General features: G+C 41.8%; 1 protein-coding gene across 1 annotated transcript in view; it reads left to right on the top strand.

The window, feature by feature from the left end:
- The window catches only part of LOC140715471 (G protein-coupled receptor kinase 5-like), a 301,765-nt gene that overhangs the window by 216,223 nt on the left and 63,434 nt on the right, over positions 1–22,108 (top strand). Inside the window, exon 5 of the mRNA XM_073027715.1 lies at positions 12,041–12,138. Coding sequence (XP_072883816.1) covers positions 12,041–12,138 — 98 coding nt within the window. The remainder of the gene's footprint in view (positions 1–12,040; positions 12,139–22,108) is intronic.

The following is a 22,108-nucleotide window of genomic DNA, read 5'->3' as shown; positions in this document are numbered from 1 at the left end:
CAACAGCATTCCGAGGAGGGCTTTACCGATGATGGACTGGGCCATAACTACTACTCTTTGTAGGATTTTCCATTCATGACATTTGGTGTTTCCATACCAGGCCATGATGCAACCAGTCAATATACTCTCCATTACACATGCCTATAGATGTTTGTCAAAGTTTTAGATGTCATGCCGAATCTACGCAAACCTCTAAGGAAGTAGGGGCAATTTGCATTGAGTCTACAGTAAAGAGTTGTAAGAATTTAAATATTAGTCATTTTCCATTACAAGAATGTAAGTAATGTGAATACAGGTGTGTTTTATTAGTGTCAGTGTGGTGTAACGAGCTATCATTGTGGTTTCTCATGTAAATACATTATCTATGAAAAATACATGTACACAACGCACATCTTTGATTTACATAACTTTCCTTTTCCACTGTTATGTTTCTGCCCCTTCTTCATTCAAATTCTTCTGTCCGCATTTATAACGCAAGACTGCACGAAAACCAGAATAAAACTCAGATATGCATAGAGTTTACCTCTTCTGTGTGGAGGAGAGCACAATTGCTCATGTGAACCTGAGGTAGTCTGACATTAACACCAGTGAGGACACTGACACCTCCCAGCTTCTCAGCCCGGAAGCAAAAGAGCAGCAATTTAAAACTGTATTTGTTTTCTAAATTCAATTATATAACAAACTATTCAAAAACTAGGACTATATAAAAGTTCATAAATGTGAATTTCCTATAGTACTTCTGTATGATTCCATAACTGTACTATTCTATTTTCAAGATTCAGTATTATTTATTATCATACTTCAGTACACGAGCATAAAGAAGAACAAAAATATTGTTACTCCAGGTACGATGCAGCACAAAGAACACAATAAATGTAAAAATAATCCTATAATGTACAAATAACAGTTAAGTACATCAACATAGGTAAAGTGATGCTAGGTGATGTGTATGTAGTGATGGTGGAATAGGTTAATGAGTGATGGCTTTGGTGGAGGGTGGGGTTGGAGGGAAGTAAACATTTCTGAGTCTAACAGTCCAGGTGTGAATGCTGCGTAGCGTCTTCCCTGATGGGAGTGGGGCAAACAGTCCATGAACAGAATGGGTAGGATCTTTTGTTATATTGTTGGCCTTTTTCCAGCACCTTGCTGTATACCGTACATGTACTGGATGGTGGGTAAACTGGTGCTGGTGGTGCTGTGGGCAGGTTTAACTACCCTTTGTAGAGTCCTCCTGTCCACCACAGTACAGTTACTTCCAAATATCTTGTTGGACTTTTGCCAACTTTTTACAAATAATTTCCTTGCATACAAAACTGGATTTATTTTATAAATCATTTGGTGAAGTGCTGGCCTCCATATGTCATTTTAAATATTTTAACTCAATTTTTAAAATTAATTTTCTTTACCAGCACTGAATTAAAGCCATTTGGAAATTAAAATTATTGTTTAAAAATTATTTCATTAGAATCAATATTTTTTGTTTAGTATCTACCAATATAAGGGTTTGTGAAGGCACACTCTATTTGGACACGACGGGTGAATATACAAGTTGATTTTCCATTAGCTCAACATTTATGATGCCACGGTAGTGTAATGGTTAGCCCAACACTATTACAGCTCGGAGCATCAGAGTCTGGAGTTCAATTCCAATATTATCAGTCCAGAGTCTGTACATCCTCCCCATGGAATGTGTGGGTTTCCCCCGGGTACTCTGGTTTCCTTTAAAAGTTGAGTTATAATTAATAAAAATAAAAATAATATAATTAATAAAAATGGCATAGGGATGTCAATAATTCACCATATTATTTATAAAATAAACCCAGCGAGGAAATAAGTTATAAAATGTCCAGAGATGTACTGGCTAGGTTAATTGTCATTGCAAATTGTCCCATGATTAGGTTAGGGTTAGATTGGAGTTGTTGCGGGTTGCTGGGGTAATGTGGCTTTGAAGTGCCAGAATGGTCTTCTCCGTGCTATAATGGTAAATAAATAAATAAATGTAAAATATCTTGTCAAATCTGATGGATTTAGGTGTAATATCATCACTTACTATCACGCAGAAGGATTACCCTCCGTCTATTAGGTGCATAGTTTTCTACTGATCTGCTGCATTTCACCCATTTCCATCTCTGAAACTTCACTAATACACAATAACAGTGCATCAATTTAACAAAAGCAGGTCACAACATGTTAAGTGGCAGTTCAGCAAGATAGCTAACTGATTATGTGTTCAATTTCTTCATGGCCTCATCCATCCCTCTTTTTTGCTGTAGTCCCCTTCATTTGTACACATTTTACACACCCTCCACCAAAACCTACTCTCTCTCCACATTCTTTCATTGCCATCGTCCAGAGGCCTCTCAATTTTGTGGCCTAGAACTCTTTCTCTTTTTGGTCCACCCCCACAATATGGTGTTATTAGAAAACTATCCATATCATGATTCTCTGTAATGTAAACTCTTGACAAAAATGGACAAATTTTGTTGTTTGTAACCTGGTGATCATTGACTATAATTTTTTTATTGTAAAAGTGCACTTATGTATTCATCCTGATAATGCTAAAATAACTGCCTGCGCCTTTAAGAGAAAACAGTGATGTCATTATGCACATGCAGAGTAGCAAGAAGAATTACAATGGTTCTAGAATGAACATTGAGTGGTTGTATGGTGAGGAAGGTATCGGCACTTGATAGCATGATAGTGCGAAGTTCCTTATCGGCCTAGTCACATGACAGAGCAGAATTTGTTTCAGGGTCTAGCCTAACCGTGTTTGGAAGTTAAGCACGTGCAAGTTAAAACTGCGACTACCATATTGGCTTTGTATGATGTGTTTCATTTGTTTTCATAATGTTTACGTATCTAGTTGATACTCAAGTGTGTGGACTGAAATTAAGCTGAGATTGTAACAGAAGAAACTATGTTTTCTTTTAAATTCATTTTGTCGTTTTTATTTTGATACCCTATTTCTGCATTAAAACATCTAAAACAAGTAAAGGAATTAAAAAATCATAAAAGTATTTGTCATCCAGAGTGTGTATTTTCCCCAGGCTACATGTTTCTTTCACATTTTACTCTTATTTAATTTTTTTTTCTCACTTAGATTCCGTAAGAGCAAATTTTAATTCTGTGTCTCAACCTTTTTAGTAATGATTTGTGAATTCTGAATGGACAAATTTCTATTCACTGAATACTGTGCTGAAGGGCTGCACTGTGCTTTTCCACCTCTCTGCATTTGTCTCCTTTCAAGCTGTTAGCACACCCATTTTATCATTTCTGACCCCTGATCCTAAAATCCCTTTGAGGCTTGGCATTTCTGGTTCATATTCATGAAACATTTCAATGCTTAAGTCAAAACTTAAATGCAGGCTGTTTGTTACAAAACATAAGAGGACAAAAACAAAAAAATTAAGTCAATGGAAGTAGAGTACAACCTTTATTTAAATTTTTTGGTGAAATCATCAACACAAGTAAAGCAACTATCTTTCTGTTCTGCAACAATAGGAAAGAATTTGCATTTGTCATTATTACTATGTAAAGCAGATAGCATCTTTGCATACACCTTGTCAAATGGCCAGGTTACACTGCTCTTCCACAGCGTGGGCTGCAGTCTCCGCAGAAACGATCCATCCAGTGTCAGTGATTTGATGTGACCTTCAACTTTTTCTGAATTATTCTGGCTGTGAAAATTTTAAGCATTATTAATTGAGATGTAATTGGATTTTTAACACTGCTCTGTCAAAATTAGTGATGAATAATCTCTTGGGCCTTGAATAGCTTCTTTTTCATTATAGACTCTCATTTTCTTGATGGTATGATTAAAAATTCCATAAATGTTTGAAGAATTTAAAAATATTTTTGAGGTTTATTCGTTATATCAGTTTCTACCCTCAATCCTATACATGTTCTAACCCTTGTCCTGACACTGCAAGAGGGCACAGCCTGGAACCTTTGCAGATCCCTCACACAGCCCAAGATTTCCATGGTCAGGAAGGCAGGATGCTGTCCAGTAAATGGACATATATTTTAGGGGCAATAATAGGCAATTCGGCTCCTTTGCCATTTATGGCTGATCTGAATGTGATCCACCTTGCACTCTGGTGGATCCCTGCTACCACCACCCCCCCCCCCCAACCCCACACCCAGCTTATCAGGAATACTCCCACCTCTTTCTTAAAAATATTTTAAGTCTGTTCGTTTCGAAGAGACTTGAAATTGCCTTGAGCATCAGGACAAATATTCCTGCTGCTCCTGGCCCACAAGATTTAATTTAAAGATTCAAAGTACATTTATTATCAAGGTAAGTATGCAGCATACAACCCTGATGTTCATCTTCCCCATAGGCAGCCACAAAACAAAGAAAAGCCTGGAACCCGTTCAAAGGAGATCATCAAAACCACCCCCCATGCACAAAATATTGCCCAAATGGCAACCAACAAAATAATAACAAGCAAAAAGCACAGAATATAAAAACACAACATTGAAAGAGCCCAGGCTTATACAGTTAAGGTCACTGTCCATTATCTTTAGGCTGTCCAATCAAAATCGGCCAAAATAGCATCAAAAAACCCAGAAACCAGAAACACATCATCACGTGAACTAGAGAGTCCAATCCACAAACCGTGTTGATTAAACCGTGTCCAAATCCCAGGACTCTGGCACCATCCTCTGACAGCACTGAGTGAAAGAGAGATTGTTTGAATGCAGGGAGCTTCCTTCAGGAGCACCGAGCGAAAGGAAGAGAGAGAGAGAAACCGTCGCACACAGACACCTTCCTCTGGCTGGTAGATGGTGCTGAACACCCACTCGCCTCAATGATTTCAATCTTCCTCGGCGACCTTGATCATCGGGAAATGCAGCCGATCATGGGCTCGTGCCTCATCTCCAGGCTTCCTCGTCTCGAGGCCACACATTTCACTTGGAGGCTGACGGAACAGCCTCGGAGACAGCCTCCAAACACACCAGCAAAATGTAGATCACAAGCTCCAACAATAGCTGAACCACACTTGAAAGAAAAAGATGTGTGAAAGAAGAGGTGTTGTGAACCGCCCAGAGGATGTGGTCCTTGGTTGCATTGTTCCTAGGTGCCATTTTCTTCCAACTCCCTTTCATTGTAGGGATCCTCCAGCTGTAGAAAATGTTGGATCCTGATCTCAATTAGCTTTCCAGACTGGCACACTCAGATGCCTAACTGTCCACCACTGTGAATCTGTTGGGGTTGAGCAGTGGGACGTGGGGGGGGTGTCTGAAAGGCTTTGGGCTCATGAGAGCTGGTTTGATTTTCTCCTCTTTTAACATTCTGCTGCCCTCTAATCTTCTCTATGCCGTTAAGAGAAAGGAAGAGTTAATGAATACAAAGTACTAGTACTGGAAGAAGTAAAGTTTGTCATTTTCCACTATGACATTGTTTACCATGAGCATAAAGTGTTAGAACAAAACAAAGTGAGTATGCTGTTGTGTATTTGATGTTCCAGTAATATTTGAGTCATTTTGTATGTATATATATTATATACATTGTTTGATTAAGCATTCTTGTTCATTTAAATAAGTAATTACGGGTTATATGTATAAATACATGAATTACATACGTCATCCATGCTACCATGTGATAGGTGTGCACCTGGCTTAAAGTAAACTCGAAGGTAGACCCACATTTCAGAGGCCCCGTGTCTTCCTTTGAATTAGTTTCATGTTTTGAAGTTACAAAACATAACATATACCAGTCAAGCAAACTTGATTTTATGGAGTTAAATCTGTTGTTGTTACTGAATGCAAAGATTCGAATCTCTAAGCTGAGGCACTGTGGCACCGTCCGCTCCCTCCTCTAATGTTTGGTGAGATGTTTGGCCAGGAGTTGCAGTAAGATGCCGGACCCTTGTTAGACGCTGAACATTGTTAATGCTTTGTTAGTTAGCTGGCCACGCACGTGTGTTAGACAACACACATGTTCTGGGTATTCGTAGATGAGGTGACCCATAGGCTGTCAGTTGGGCACATGTTAAACATAGAAAACCTACAGCACAATACAGGCCCTTCGGTCCATAAAGTTGTGCCGAACGTATGCCTACCTTAGAAATTACTAGGCGTACTCATAGCCCTCTATTTTTCTAACCTCCATGTACCTATCCAAAAGTCTCTTAAAAGACCCTATCATAATTACCTCCACCACCGTTGCTGGCAGCCCATTCCACGCATTTACCACTCTCTGAGTAAAAAACTTACCCCTGAAATCTCCTCTATACCTACTCCCCAGCACCTTAAACCTGTGTCCTCTTGTGGCAACCATTTAAGCCTTGGGAAATAACCCTCTGACTATCCACACGATCAATGCCTCTCATCATCTTATACACCTCTATCAGGTCACCGCTCATCCTCCGTCGCTCCAAGGAGAAAAGGCCGAGTTCACTCTACCTATTCTCATTAAGCATGCTCCCCAATCCAGGCAACATCCTTGTAAATCTCCTCTGCACCCTTTCTATGGTTTCCACATCCTTCCTGTAGTGAGGCGACCGGAACTGAGCACAGTACTCCAAGTGGGGTCTGACCAGGGTCCGATATAGCTGCAACATTACCTCTCGGCTCCTAAATTCAATTCCACGATTGATGAAGGCCAATACACCGTACTCCTTCTTAACCACAGAGTCAACCTGCACAGCAGCTTTGAGCATCCTATGGACTCGGACCCCAAGATCCCTCTGATCCCCCACACTGCCAAGAGTCTCACCATTACCATGTTGCAGGCTTTCAGGGAATGACTATCCTTACATTATCACTCCCAGAGTGAAGAGAGAAGTGATATTTTCATGAGGTAGGCTGTAAAGATGTCATTTTATTTATTTATTGAGATACCGTATGGAATAGGCCCTTCTGGCCCTTTGTGGCATGCCGCCCATCAATCCTCGATTTAACCTTGCCCAGTCACGGGACAATTTACAATGACAAATTAACTTATCATCCGGAACGTCTTTGGACTCTGGGAGGAAACTGGAGCACCCGGAGGAAACCCATACAGTCATAGGGAGGAAGTACAAACTCCTTACAGATGGCTGGTACTGTAGTGCGTTATGCTCAGCCCAGGTGTCTTGAAAGAAAATCTAGAGCATAATTTGTAAGGGAACTCAATAAACAGAATAAAATAAAAGAATGGTGATACACTTGCCAAAAAAAGTAGTCGTAGTTGTTACCAGAAGAAATGTTTGGGGAGAAGAGGCAGGGTCATTGAGGGAGGTGGAGTATTATAGTACAATGTGCTCCAATAGCCCACTAAAAGGAATTCATGCCTTTTTGACTTTCTCCATTGACTTTCTGTCAGACTTTATTGAATGGTATTACCATGGAAACCATTCCCTTTGGCCAGCCAGTAAAATTGATTTGTGATTCCAATGGCTGTTTGAAATACGTTTATGCAGAGAATGTCTAAGCCACCCAAAAAATTCTGAACTGTTTCACTGACCTATCCATGGGTATTCCATCCTTCCTACTGGAGAGACATTTCTTCCTTCCGTTTCTCTAATGGCAGTAGATCAGTACTTGTGAAATTAATGCTAGTCGTAAATTATAATTGGCCCTATAGAATTGGCCAGATCAAAGAGAAGGCGGCTAAAATATTGTTACCAAGGGAGATATTCATTCTGTTGGTCTTGAAAGGGGATTATAGTGAGAAATAAAACTAGAAGACATAATAAATCTTCGTCAAATAAGACAGCATTTGTGGAGAGGGTATCAGAGTTGGCAGGCCAGACAAGTCCCCTCACAGGCCAGATCAGTCCCCCCACATTCATTTACACAAGAATCATGTAGAAACTTTACAGGATCTTTCACCCGCCTGAAGCTATCCCAATCCAAGTAGTCAAGGCCTTGACAATGCCTGATGCTATAAGCAATACAGTACCATTACATAGCCAACCCAGAATCAGCCATGGACAACTCTTGCTGCTGGAAAAGCCATGTCTCAGCTTTGTCAGTTGTCAAACTTGTCAACAACTTTAGATTTAGGTTTACTTTAGATTAGTTTATTATTGGGTAGTGATGAGGAGATATGTCTCTACCAAAAGATGTGTAAGGCACTCTGCTAGCCTGCAGGTCCACCCTTGGGCAAGGTGTAGCACCTGCTCAGCCCCCTAATCAGGGCCACATGAAGCCATGGGAGCAGGTGGTGGCTGGTTGTACGAACAGCTGGTGCATATCACAAGTCCTGCTTATGCTACCACTGATGCCAGGCAGACGGTCTCTGAAGAGTATTGATAATGGCTGGGGTCACTCATCTTGTAAAAATACTGTCCAGAAGAAGGCAATGGTAAACCACTTCTGTAGAAAATTTTGCTAAGAACAGTCATGTTAATGGGATGACCATAATCACCCACGTCATAAAACTCGGCACATAAATAACAGAGAGAGAATGTGAAAAGCATTCCCGGTCAGATAGTGGCATTCATACTGTAAGTGCATTGAGACAGTAAAAAGAAAAACAAAATGCAGAATAGAGTGTTATAGTTACAGAGAAAGTGCAGGTAGACAAGTGAAGTGTAAGGGTCATGATGAAGTAGATAGGGAGATGAATTGGTCATCTTCTTGTGCGTGAGAAGTGCATTCAAGCATCTGATAACAGTGGGAAAGACATTGTCCTTGAGTCTGATGGTATGTATTCTCAAGCGTTAGTGTCTTCTTTCCAATGAGGGATGAGAGAAGAGAGAATTACCAGGATGGGAGGTGTCTTCGTAATGTTAGCTGCTAGGAAATAATTCTGAAAATACGTAACAGGTAGTTGATGGTTGGGTTGTGTTGTTCTTCGAGCTTGCAAACATTTCATCACTATATCATCAGTGTGTTGATCGTGGTGTGTCCTCCAAATATTTGTCTTTGCACACTTATTGATCGGCCGATTGGTTGCCATTTCGGAAACTTAGTTGTGATGTGGAGAGGAAATCTCATCACTGATGGGCTGTGTGGGGAAGTTTGGGGTCTGGAATTTTGCCTGCTTTGGCTCATAAGTAGTACCAAGGTCTATACATTTCTTCACAGAATTACTTGTGGAAAACCACGCTTCTAGGGATTTCCTTGCATGCCTCATGTTTGCTTGTGCCATGACTTTCACCGACGCCCAGTGAAATTTGCATCCCCCTCGGTCTTCATAGACAGAGACTAGGGAGAGTTGGTCATGTTGCTTTACAGCCTGTAGGTGAGGCAGGTTTACATGATGGACTGGGCTGCGTTCTTAACACTCTGCAATTTTGTGTATTCCTGGGTTCAGTTACCATACTGAGCTAAGATGTATCTGGATAGGATAGTTTCTACGGTGCATCTGAATAATTGGTCAGTTATTGGGGCCATGCTGCATTTCCTTGGCTGTCTGAAGAAGTAGAAATGTTAGTGTGCAAATTGTTGGTGAGATTTACACCTAGGAATTTGAGGTTCTCAACTATCTCCACCTCAGCACCATTAATACATAAAGGGATGTTTACTCTGCTCCAACTTCCTGCTTGATCAGCTCCTTTGTTTTTTATATCTATTCAATAAAACACTTGTCTGAACATCATTAAAAATTCAAAAAGCTTTAAAGACGTTAAAAGAAAGAGAAGTAATTGCTCATCTTCATTCATGAATGGATTGTTCGTGAGTTTATCCACTGACCGTCATGATCAGAATGGGGGTCACCAGCATTATTCAGCCAGCAAGCTCCAGGGTCCTCAGCTTGCTGGCCACACTGAAATCTAAACAATTCTACATGGAATGATCACTATTGCCCAGCAAGTATTGATCTAAAAATTTAGTTCAATGACCTTTCATCAGAACTTTGCTCCCATACAGCTAGAACATAGAACATTACAGCACAGTTCAGGCCTTCAGCCCATTATGGTGTAACTTTTAACCCACTCCAAGATCAATCTAATCCTTCCCGCCCTCATAGCTCTCGATTTTTCTATCATCCTTGTGCCTATCTAAGAGTCCCTTGAATATCTCCAATGTATCTGCCTCTACCACCACCTCTGGCAGGGTGTTCCATGCACCCACCACTCTCAGTGTATAAAAATTATCTCTGACATCTCCCCTATTCTTTTCCAATCACCTTAACTTTATAAGAACATAAGAAATAGGAGCAGGAATAGGCCAGCTGGCCCATCGAACCTGCTCCGCCATTCAATAAGATCATGGTTGATCTTCCCATTGGCTCATCTCCACCTACCTGCCTTTTCTCCATAACCCTTAATTCCCCCACTACGCAAAAATCTATCTAACCTTATCTTAAATATATTTACTGAGGTTGTCTCTACTGCTCCATTGGGCAGAGAATTCCACAGGTTCACCACTCTCTGGCAAAAGTAGTTCCTCCTCATCTCTGTGCTAAATCTACTCCCCTGAATCCTTATGACCCCTCATATTAACCATGTCCACCCTGGGGAAATCTCTCTGGACTTTCACTCAATCTGTGCCTCTTATGATCTTATACAAGTCTATCAAGTCACATCTCATCCTCCTTTACTCCAAAGAGAAAAGCCCTAGCTCGATCAACCTATCCTTGTAGGACATGCAGTCCAATCCTGGCAATATCATGGTAAATCTCCTCTGCACCCTCTCTAAAGTTTCCACATCCATCCGATAATGTGGCAACCAGAACTGAACAGAATATTCTAAGTGTGTTCTAACTCAGAGCTGCAAATATTTCCTCGTGGCTCTTGAACTCAAGAGTACTGAAAGGTTGAGTGTAATATTTTTCATTTGTCTCATTCTCCATACATTTTCATGCCTTTTTTAACATGGACATTTGATAATATTCCAGGATGTATTTCAGAATGTATTTCATAATGTGTGAGAATCAGAAAAGATCATCTCTTCCTTGTTTGTAAATGCTCCCAGTTTCAAATATTATTCAAATATTTCAAATATTTTTCAAATATATATCAATATATATTCTCCGGTCCTGTTCACCCTGTACACATCAGACTTCCAATATAACTCGGAGTCCTGCCATGTGCAGAAGTTCGCTGATGACACGGCCATAGTGGGGTGTGTCAGGAATGGACAGGAGGAAGAGTATAGGAAACTGATACAGGACTTTGTGATATGGTGCATCTCAAATTACCTGCGTCTCAATATCACCAAGACCAAGGAGATGGTGGTGGACTTTAGGAGATCTAGGCCTCATATGGAGCCAGTGATCATTAATGGAGAATGTGTGGAGCAGGTTAAGACCTACAAGTATCTGGGAGTGCAGTTAGACTGGACTGCCAACACAGATGCCTTGTGTAGGAAGGCACAGAGTCGACTGTACTTCCTTAGAAGGTTGGCGTCATTCAATGTTTGTAGTGAGATGCTGAAGATGTTCTATAGGTCAGTTGTGGAGAGTGCCCTCTTCTTTGTGGTGGCGTGTTGGGGAGGCAGCATTAAGAAGAGGGACGCCTCACGTCTTAATAAGCTGGTAAGGAAGGCGGGCTCTGTCGTGGGCACAGAACTGGAGAGTATGACATTGGTAGCAGAGCGAAGGGCGCTGAGTAGGCTACGGTCAATCATGGAAAACCCTGAACATCCTCTGCATAGCACCATCCAGAGACAGAGAAGCAGTTTCAGCGACAGGTTGCTATCGATGCAATGCTCCTCAGACAGGATGAAGAGATCATTACTCCCCAATGCCATTCGGCTTTACAATTCAACCGTCAGGGGTAAGATATGTTAAAGTGCCGGGGTTAGGACTGAGCTTAAGTTACCATTCAATGTATTTTAGTAAACTATTTAAGAACTTTTTAAAAGCTATTTATTAATGCTTTTTGAGAGGGTGATTGTAGATGCATATCATATTTATACTGAGTTAAGTATTGTATGTAATTAGTTTTGCTACAATAAGTGTATGGGACATTGGAAAAAATGTTGAATTTCCCCATGGGGATGAATAAAGTATCTATCTATCTATCTCATCTATCTATATCAAATATTTCAAATAGTAGATATTTTCAAATATTTTACTACTGATTATAGTTTCCTGGTTTTTAATCAACAAAATGATTAAGTGGATTTTGATGAATTTTCTTCAATTCCTGTGTGTTTTCAGACCCCAGAATATATAGAGGTCAGCGAAGATATTGTCCAACAATGTAAAGAAAAACTTGAAATGAATGCGTGCAAAGAATTCTTCTGTAACTGTGTAAAGTAAGTGTAAAACCTTGAATAACTAACATCTCTTATTCTTTCAGTTATTTCTTCTTGGCATTTAACACATGTCTAGTTGCGATATGCTGCACAAAATCTCAATGCCAGATGGCTTAGATATAAATTGGTATCTTTGATAAAATTCCTCTTGTCCTATTATATCATAAGCTGTAACCACCCCTCCTGTTGGACATTCTCTGAAATGCTTCTGTGGGACATCTCTAGTTCATTAGTCATAGAAAAGTACAACACAGAATCAGGCCCTTTGACCCATCTAGTCCGTGCCAAACCATTTAAGCTGACTATTCCCATCAACCTGCACCAGGACAATATCCCTCCCTACCCCTCCCATCCATGTACCTATCCAAACTTCTCTTCAGCATTGAAATTGAGCTTGCATGCACCACTTGTGCTGGCAGCTCGTTCCACACTCTCACCACCCTCTGAGTGAAGAAGTTTCCCCTCATGTTCCCCTTAAACTCTCCACCTGTCACCCTTAACCCATGACCTCTGATTGTAGTCCCACCTAACCTCAATGAAAAAAGCCTACTTGCATTTACCCTATCTATACCCCTGATAATTTTGTATACCTGTATCAAATCTCCTCTCAGTCTTCTACATTCCACTGATTTTCAGTACTAATTTTGGCTACCCCCAGCCAACACTATCATCAAAACTAGGTTAAAATGCACATCTAAATGTAACATTTTGCCTTTAACCATGTGAGGAAACTGTGCTTAGATCATAACAGCATAAGTCATATGAGCAGATTTAGGCCATTCAGCCCATCGAATCTCTTCCGCCATTTCATTATGGTTAAATCTAGATCCCACTCAACCCCATATACCTGCCTTCTCGCCATATCCTTTGATGCCCTGACCAATCAGGAAAACTATCAACTGCTGCTTTAAATATAATGTGCAAAACACATTAAATATGTTTACTATTTAAATTTGATGTGTAGAGATGCCTCTTAAGATGACATTTTGGTATATCAATTATATTTTAAATTATGATGGTTTATTCGTTGAACAGTGTATTACACACAAAAATACCTTCAAACATCAGAGAGTAATGTGATAGTGAACAGCAGAGATAATACAGATAACTACAAAATGGGCTAAATTTGTACTAGTGTTGGAAAAGAGTTCAGGGAGATTCTTAAAGAGCAAAAAAAGTAAAAACAAACTGCAAGTGCTGAATACCTGAAACAAAAACTGAAATTATTGGAAGACCTGTGCAGGTCAGACAGCATCTGTGGAAAGAGAAGCATTTTGGTTCCGCTGTCCTTTGTTTTAAGGAAAAAGGTGGAAAGGACTGGGCTTGTGTGGCTGCAGATTCCACACCCCCCCCCCCCCCACCCGATGGAATAGAGGGAGGAGGAGTACAAGGAGCTCAGAGTAATGAAGAGCAAGGGCAAGTCTTGTGTATTAACATGATAATAAGGGCAAATTGGAGAAGAGGAAGTAAATAGTGTTTAGATGTAATGAAAGGGAAAAAGTGTAGCTCAGGAATAGAACAGTAACACGTTTGAAAACATCACACAAACTGATAGCAAATTATTGCCTGCTCCTTTTGTCCAAAAGCACTGACTGGAAGATTTTAAACACAAAATGGTCTGCAGATGCTGGAAATCTAAAGCAGGATGCACAAAATGCTGGGGGAACTTAGCAGGTCAGGCAGCATCTATGGACATGAATAGATAGTCGATGTTTCAGGCTGACACCTTTCTTCAGGGCTGAGTCTTTTCCATAGATACTGCCTGACCTGCTGAATCCCTCCAGTATTTTGTGTTAGTTGCATAGGAAGATTTTAATTTCTCCTTCATTTGCAAACAGCAGCCTAACAAGATTTTATAAGGTCTAGTTTCCCTTTACTAAGTGTATTTTGGCACAAATATTGAGCACTTTCTCCAAATTTTGTCAAGTGTATAATTGTAATGGTATCTGCACATTAAGACTAGGAGTCTATAGTAGAAGCTGGCTGTACAGAGAAGTTATAAAGAATGGAGGTAAAGTTATCTGGAGGTCTTTAGCAAATTCAGTGTTCCAACTTTTGCAAATTTTCTTTTCTTCTGAAAATCAGTTTTTAATAGTTAAACGTGTATAGTTTGACAACAATTAATTCAGAGCTTTATTATAAACTGCTTACAAATGATTAACTATCTATGTTCGGTACTCTGTTGGAATGTGCTGTTCTGCTTATTGTGCAATGTTTTGTGATTCAATGTATTCCACTGTGCATATGTTTAAGGACACAGAATTAAGAAGAGGATAGTGATAGCTTGCAACAACCTAGCAGAAAAGGGAACAAGATGGACCATAACGTATAATGCAGAGAAATTTGAAGCGACGCACTTTGGCAGGATGAATGAGGAGAAGCAAGGTTCAAAAGGTGGTGCAGGGAGGGGCCTTCGGCAGGAGTACACTCACTGAAAACTGTTTGAAAATTTGGTTAATAAAACATGCGCAAAAATTTTGCTTTTGTCAGTAGAGGATAACAGGAAAGTCATGCAAAACCTTTAAAGAACAGTGAATTTCCTGAACTGGATTAGTGCGCTCAGTTCCAGTTCCATAGGATTAACATTAGTGAGAGTCAAAAAAGGCACCACAGTGACAATGATTGATCAGAGAAGACGGGATTGTTTTCTTTAAAGAAGAAAGGGATGAGGGGATGTCTGTCAGAGGTATTTAAAATAGTGAACATCTGATTGGATGGAGGGAGATCGTTCTTATTGATGGTTGAATCTAGGCCTAAAGATAAAATGATGTGGGCAGTTACAGTGCCCTTTTACCTTAACAAAGCCCTGTGTAAACCGATGGAGTGTGTGGCTACAGGCGGCTTCAATTAGAATTTTATTGCTTTGCTCCATCTCCTGCCTTCATGGTTATCTATCCACAGTTACCAGCAAAGGTTACTAAACAGTAACCTGATCTCAAGAGTCACATAACCCTGACTGAAAGAGGTAGCTCTGTGGTAGAGCAATAGTTTTCAAGGGTTCTGAGTTTTAAAGGGTTAATGTCAAGGAGATATTTGCAGTTGGTGTGATAGGCTGGTCACACCTGTAAGACTGCATGAAAGAATGTTTTCTATTTTATATAAATTTCTAGAAAAGTCACATTCCAGTCTACAGGATTTTGTTCACGTTCATTGTCTGGGGGATGCGTTCGCAATACCAGAACTTGCATAATGCAAGCTGAAGATAGGGAGTACAGTTTATTATCACCCAACATACGAAATATGTGCAAGATTAAGGTTCCTGGCCCTATGAGCCTACTCCACCAGTCATCTACATCAGACCTGCTACACAAAAGTGAGCTGACTTTATAAGTCAGCGACAGTTTTCCCATTATGCCCAAAATCCTATCAGTTCCCGTTCTGAATAATATCAACCACTTAGCCTCCATGCTGTCTCGGGTAGAGAATTTTAAAGGCCGTCCACAATCCGAGTGAAGAAACTTCTTCTCATCCCAGACAAACAGAATGTTACTTCCTTACTTACTGTCTGTTATGCCACTAATGTTTAGGGCAGCATTGAAGGTCCTCCACCTCTAGCAGTCTTCAGGGCTTCATTAATCATGTCAGTAGCTTCCTAGCAGTTTTCAGTACAGTCAGCTATGCCAGTCCCAGGTAGAGTGACCAGTCAGGGTTGTCAGCCCTGATCTGAACCGCCGTACCGGTAGTCCACCTCTTTGTCAAGCCTCTACCCTATCACCTGTTTGGCACGGGTGACCCTACCAAGAGCCAAAGCATAAAGCCCTGACTCCAGCCATCCAGCCAACATGGCTCTCCAGGTCACTGAGGCACGCAAACCTTCAGACTGTGACAAGGCTGTGGTCCTGCTGGAGGAACCAAGATATTCTGTAGTCTCAAACTGCATCCCTAATCCTGGAGTCCTTGGCCAGGGATAAATCCTCCCTTCAGCCAGACTATGAAGCCCTTTAAGAGTTTTGTAAGTTTCAAACAGATTTGTTATTCTTCCAAGCTCAAATAAATTCATATTTCATGATGCGAAAACTCTAGAACAAGTCTACTGAATCTATACTACACACCCTTCATGCACTGCTTTCTTCCTTAGGTAAGGAGACCAAAAATTGTCTGTAATATTCATGGTCAAGCAGCATCTATGGAGAGAAATAAACAATCAACATTTCAAATCAACTGTTTATTCCCCTCCGCTGATACTACCTGACTTCCTGAGTTCCTCCAGAATTTTGTGTGTGTTGCTCAAAACTTCCACCCACTGCAAAATCTCTTGTGTTTGTAATACTCATGGTGCTCCAACAAGATGAGTGATTTCCAACGCTGTTAGGAAACCACATCCTCAATTCTTCTAAGGTATTTTGCTTAAAGTCAACAAACTGTATTACTTTTGGAGGTCTCCAGACTTCAGCACAGTCTGGGCAGTCGATCTTTGTAAAGTGCAATTTCTGATAAATGATTTATCGAATTCAAGTCAGTGTTAAATGTGAACTGACCATGAAACACCAGAGTATGGTGGCTAAAAACGGAAATAGATTTTTTAAAATGTTTTCTTTTGGTCTGGTCTTATAAAAGTGGTATTTCTCTTCGCATTTCCTCACCACAAATTCTTTACATGCCTCCTAGAAAGCAGCGATTATTCAGGAAATGAATGGCCTTTGCCTGCATATTTCATGTCATTAAAAGTATTAATTTCCCCGATGGCAAAATGTATACTCACTGTAGATCAAACGGAGAAGCAAGTTTACATTGTACGAGAGTTACCATCTTATATTGCAGTGTTATATTATTTCCCTTGACTCAAAACTTAAAAACCCTTTTATACCAAACCACTTGATCTGGGTTCTTTTCAAGATTCAAGATTCTTTTAATGTCATTTCCAGTACATAAGTGTAAGGAGAACGAAATAATTTTTTCTTAGGATTTGATACTGCACAAAAATACACAAAAGATAAAGAACAAGATCACAGAGTCATAGAAAAGTACAGCACAGAGGCAGGCCCTTCTGGCCCATCTAGCTTGTGCCAAGCCATTTAAATTGCCTGCTCCCATCGACTGGCACTGGACCACAGCTCTCCAAGCCCTGACCATCCACGTACCTATCTAAACTTCTCTGAAGTGTTGAAATCAAGCTCACATGCACCACTTGCGCTGGCAGCTTGCTCCACACTCTCACCACCCTCTGAGTGAAGAAATTTCCCCTCTTGTTCCCCTTAAACTTCTCACCTTTCACCCTTAACCCTTAACCTCAAATTGTAGTCCAATGTGCTAAAAGGTTTTCTTTATGGCCCTATCAACTTGTGACGCTACTTTCAATGAATTATGGACCTGTATTCCCAAATCCCTTTGTTCTACTGCATTCCTCAGTGCCCTACCATTCGCTGTGTGAGACCTATCCTGATTGGTCCTACCTAAGTGTAACACCCCACTCTCGTCTATTACATTCCATCTGCCTTTTTCAGCCCATTTTTCTAGCCATGATAGCCTTTCTCACTGTCCACTACACCCCCAGTCTTGTTGTCATCTGCAAGTTCACTGATCCAGTTTAACACATTATCATCCAGATCGTTGACATAGATGACAAACTACAACATACACAGCAACAATCTACTACCATTTTCTGGTTTGTCCCACAGAGCTAATGTCTAATCCAATTTACTATTACTATTACTACTAATAATAATAAAACACTCTTGTAGTTTTTAACAGACTTACCAAATAGATCTGCCACATAGAGTACTGTGCAAAAGTCTTGTGTGTGTGTGTGTGTGTGTGTGTGTGTGTGTGTATAGCTAGATAGCTAGAGTGCCTAAGACTTTTGCACAGAACTGTATTTGTCAACGTGGAGCAGAGAGTGAGTTTGTAAATCTGGCGAGAACAAAGGATGCTGAGAAAGGTGAGGCTGGAGTGCTGCGGGAGGGGTGTGGGACAGGTGCCGGGAACGGTGGGTGGAGTGGGTGCAGACACACCAGCCCTGAGCCATCAGGCAAGGTCATTTGATTCCAAACAATTGGTTTATCAACCATTACAGAATGTCCCTCCGGTGCATCCCGCTCCTGCCCCTCTCCCTTCCCTTTTCCCAATTATGATTCCCTTCTCCCTGCCCCCTTCCCACTCTCAGTCTTCAATAGAGACCTATTATCAGAAGTAGTGGTGGAGTTAGTGGATGGTGGTGTTGATATGCCTTACTAATTGGGGAAAGTAACTGTTTTAGAGTCTGGTGGTCCTGGCGTGGATGTTTTGTAGCTTCTCCCTGCTCGTTAGTGCAGTGTTAGTGTTTAGTTTGGATTTTTTTTCCTGGTTTTAATCCATAGCTTTTATTACCCAGAAGGACAAGGGCAGCAGGAAGAAAGAAGCACTGTCACCTCCAGATTCCCTTCAAAGTCACACGGCACCCTGACGTGGAAATATATTATTGTTCCTTCAACTTCTCTGGGTGTAAATCCAGAAGTACAGCATTGTGGGCATCCCCTCACCAGAAACGCTGTTGTGATTAAGAAGGCATCTCAAAGTTCAAAGTACATTTATTATCAAAGTGTTTATACCTTATACAACCTTGAGATTTGTCTCCTTACGGGCAGCCACCAAACAAAGAAACCTAATAGAACCCATTAAACAAAGGAAGACCCTCAAACACCCAGTGTGCAGGGAAAAAAGAAACAAATTGTTGAAACAGTGTAAGTAAGCAAATAGCATTCAGAACTGAAGTTCACAAAAGTGAATCCCCAGACATGGTACCAGGTTCTGAAGACAGTTAGGGGTGTACACTTAAAAATTGGCCTTAACAGCAACCCCAGTGTTCCAAAGGATAAATAAGAAGCTCTTGTAAGGTTTGTATTCATTTAGTTTGAGGACATAGATCAAAAACCGGTCCATGGATTGGTTGATGGCAGTGTTGTGAGCCTTATAAAGTTAATGAAGAAACAAGAAACTGGAGTGTGACAATATTGATATGCACTACATTCACTGTACAGATTACATGTAATCCAGCCTGTTGTGGATTTTTCAGTACCTCCAGTGGAACTCTGTCTTTTTGTGTGTTTTCCCCTGTCTGTCAGTCTGTGGTTTTGTATTGCCATATGCTCCTGCTCGACTCCGGCCCCTGTATTACCGCGTACTCTGTCTCTCATCTACTTCTCATTATTACCTGTATTGCTGCCACCAGTGTCTCACTGTGCTCCACCTATCGTCTGCCTCTCTGTTTATTGCTCAGTGTATTTCAGTCCTGTGTTTTCAGCTGTTTGTTGCCAGATTGTGCCAGTTGGTTTTCCTGAGCCTTTTTCAGCATTCATATCTGAACTCTGGCTGTCTGAATATTGACTCTGCCTGTTTCCCAATTCTGGTTTTTGGATTTCTCTGGATGTTTTGATCTCTGCCTGAACTTTGACGTTGATTTTGTTGCCCCTGTGGATTTGCTACTCAGTAAATATCACAATGCGCAAGGTACTTGGTCTGCGATTGGGTCCCTGCTTCAGCGCACTGACAGTCCAATCTGTCCAGGATAGATCCAGCAGACCCCGATCATCTGAGAGCTGTCCTGGAACAACAGGGACTGATGCTTTGGAGACACCAGAACCAGCTAGCCTCTGTGTTCAGGGCAGTGGAGTCACTTTCTGCCAACGTAGCCGATTTTGTGGCCCAGACTCAGTCACTCCAGCTGTCCCAGAGCGCTCATCAACATACTGCGACTGCACCTTCCACCCTGTCCTCCGTGTTCTCGCTTGCTCCTCCTGTTATCTCCCCCGTCTGCCTCCTCCAGAAAAGTACTCGGGTGAGCCCGCGCCTGCCGCTCTTTCCCAGTTTTTTGATTTACAACCAATAACCTCTCCGACTGATCGAGCCAAGGTGGCCTACATCATCACTCAACTGTCCGGTTGGGTGAGAGAATGGGGAACAGCTGTCTGGAAGACAGGCTCACCTTTCTGCATCAGTTTTCAGTTGTTTTCTGAGGTGAGGGAAGTGTTTGATCACTCCAAACCTGGAAAATGCTGCACATGCACCAAGGGTGCAGATCTGTGTCAGATTACACCACAGACTCTCATCTGTCCTCATCCACCGGTCTGTCCCCCTTCAGTGCTGCCTTGGCTACCAGCCTCCTCTGCTTCCTGCCCAGGAGGAGGAGGTTGGTGCTCCATCTGCCGAGACACTGCTGTCAGCGGATGTGGAGGCACACTCGCTCTGCCCTTCTCCATGTCTCCGCTAGGATCAAGCATCAAGCTGACACCATCGCTCCCAGGCCCCACGTTACCGCCAGAGACAACACGCGTGGCTTTCAACTCAAGACCTGCCCCTCGGGTGGATTCCCGCAAGCTCTTCACCCCCTTCCCCCGCTTCATTGGCCCCTTTCCCATTGCTAAAGTCATCAGCCCTGCAGCTGTCTGTCCCATCCATCCCACCTTCCATGTGACCCACATCAAGCCTTTCATGAGCCACCCCCTGTGTCCTGTCCCTTAAACCCCCCCTCCCTAATGGCTCATCGATGGGTCAGAGGCCTTCACAGTGAGTCAACTGCTGGATGTTTGTTGCCATGGCCTCCAGTATCTTGTGGACTGGAAAGGGTACGGGCCTGAGGAGAGGTGCTCGGTCCTCACCCGTAACATCCTGGACCCCTCTCTCATCAGGGACTTTCATCGCCAGCACCCAGCTCTACCTGCCATGATTCCAGGAGGCGTCCGTAGAGAAGGTGGGGTTACTGTCAGTACCACCAGTTGAACTTTGTCTTTTTGTGTGTTTTCCCCCTTGCCGTCAATCTGTGGTTTTGTATTGCCATGTGCTCCTGTTTGTTTTCATGCCCCATGTGCTCCTGTCCCCGCTCCTGCTCTACTCCGGCCTCTGTATTACTGAGCACTCTGCCTCTCACCTGTTTCTCATTATTACCTGTTTTGCTGCCACTTCTGTCTGATTGTGCTCCACCTATCATCTGCCTCTGTTTATTGCTCAGTGTATTTCAGTCCTGTGTTTTCATCTGTTTGTTGCCAGATTGTGCCAGTGAGTTTTCCTGAGCCTTTCCAGCATTCATATCTGAACTCTGTCTGTCTGAATATTGACTCTGCCTGTTTCCTGATTCTGGATTTTGGATTTCTCTGGATGTTTTGATCTCTGCCTGAATTTTGATGCCGATTTTGTTGCCCCTGTGGATTTGCTACTTGGTAGATATCACAGTGCACAAGGTACTTGGTCTGCGATTGGGTCCCTGCTACAGCGCACTGACAGGATTTGAACCTGCAAACTTCAACATGATTTGAACCTAATGCTAAACCTGTTCAGCATCAACACCTTCTGACACTGAAGAGGAAAATACATATCAGGGATTGTTATCCTCAGAAAAGATGAAAATAAGGGTTTCTTCATACCACATGTGGATGATTGTGAGCAGTTTTGGGCCCTGTGTCAAAGGAAGGTTGTGCTGGCATTGGAGAGGGTCCAGAGAGGGTATATGAGAATGATTTCAGAATGAAAGGGTTAACATAATAGGAGTATTTGATGACTCTAGATTTGCCCACATTGGAATTTAGAAGTTTAATTGGAGGATTTAATTGAAACCTCCTCAATAGTGAAAGGCCTAGCTGAATTGTTTAGAGCCAGGGGAAGTAGTGGGGATGTGCTCCCACTATCTATTAAATGCTCCCAATAGTGTGGGTCTCAAATAGCCTCTGACAACCAAATCCAGCTCCAGGCCTTCACCTGTGGCTCAGCTACTAAGCCTGGCTAAACCACTTCAACTGACAGAAGAAGGGACAAAGGCAGGTTAGTAGCCCCCTAAAACGTTTCATGCATATGGGGCTCGTCAGCTAGCAGCTCATCTGGGAGAAGGAAAACTTTGATCTCAGAGCTCCACTGTCTTGTAGTTATACCCACTCGAGGAGAAGACTTCAGGATAAATCTGGAGCTGGCATCCATATGTCAGCCCTACATTGCGCTCAACATTGACTGGCAACTACTGTCAAGCTGTCTCGGTCTCTGCCGTTCCTTAGGATTCATCAGCTGT

The sequence above is a fragment of the Hemitrygon akajei genome, chromosome 23 (genome assembly GCF_048418815.1).
Source record: "Hemitrygon akajei chromosome 23, sHemAka1.3, whole genome shotgun sequence".
NCBI lineage: Eukaryota > Metazoa > Chordata > Chondrichthyes > Myliobatiformes > Dasyatidae > Hemitrygon > Hemitrygon akajei.
This window is presented reverse-complemented; position numbering and strand designations above follow the sequence as displayed.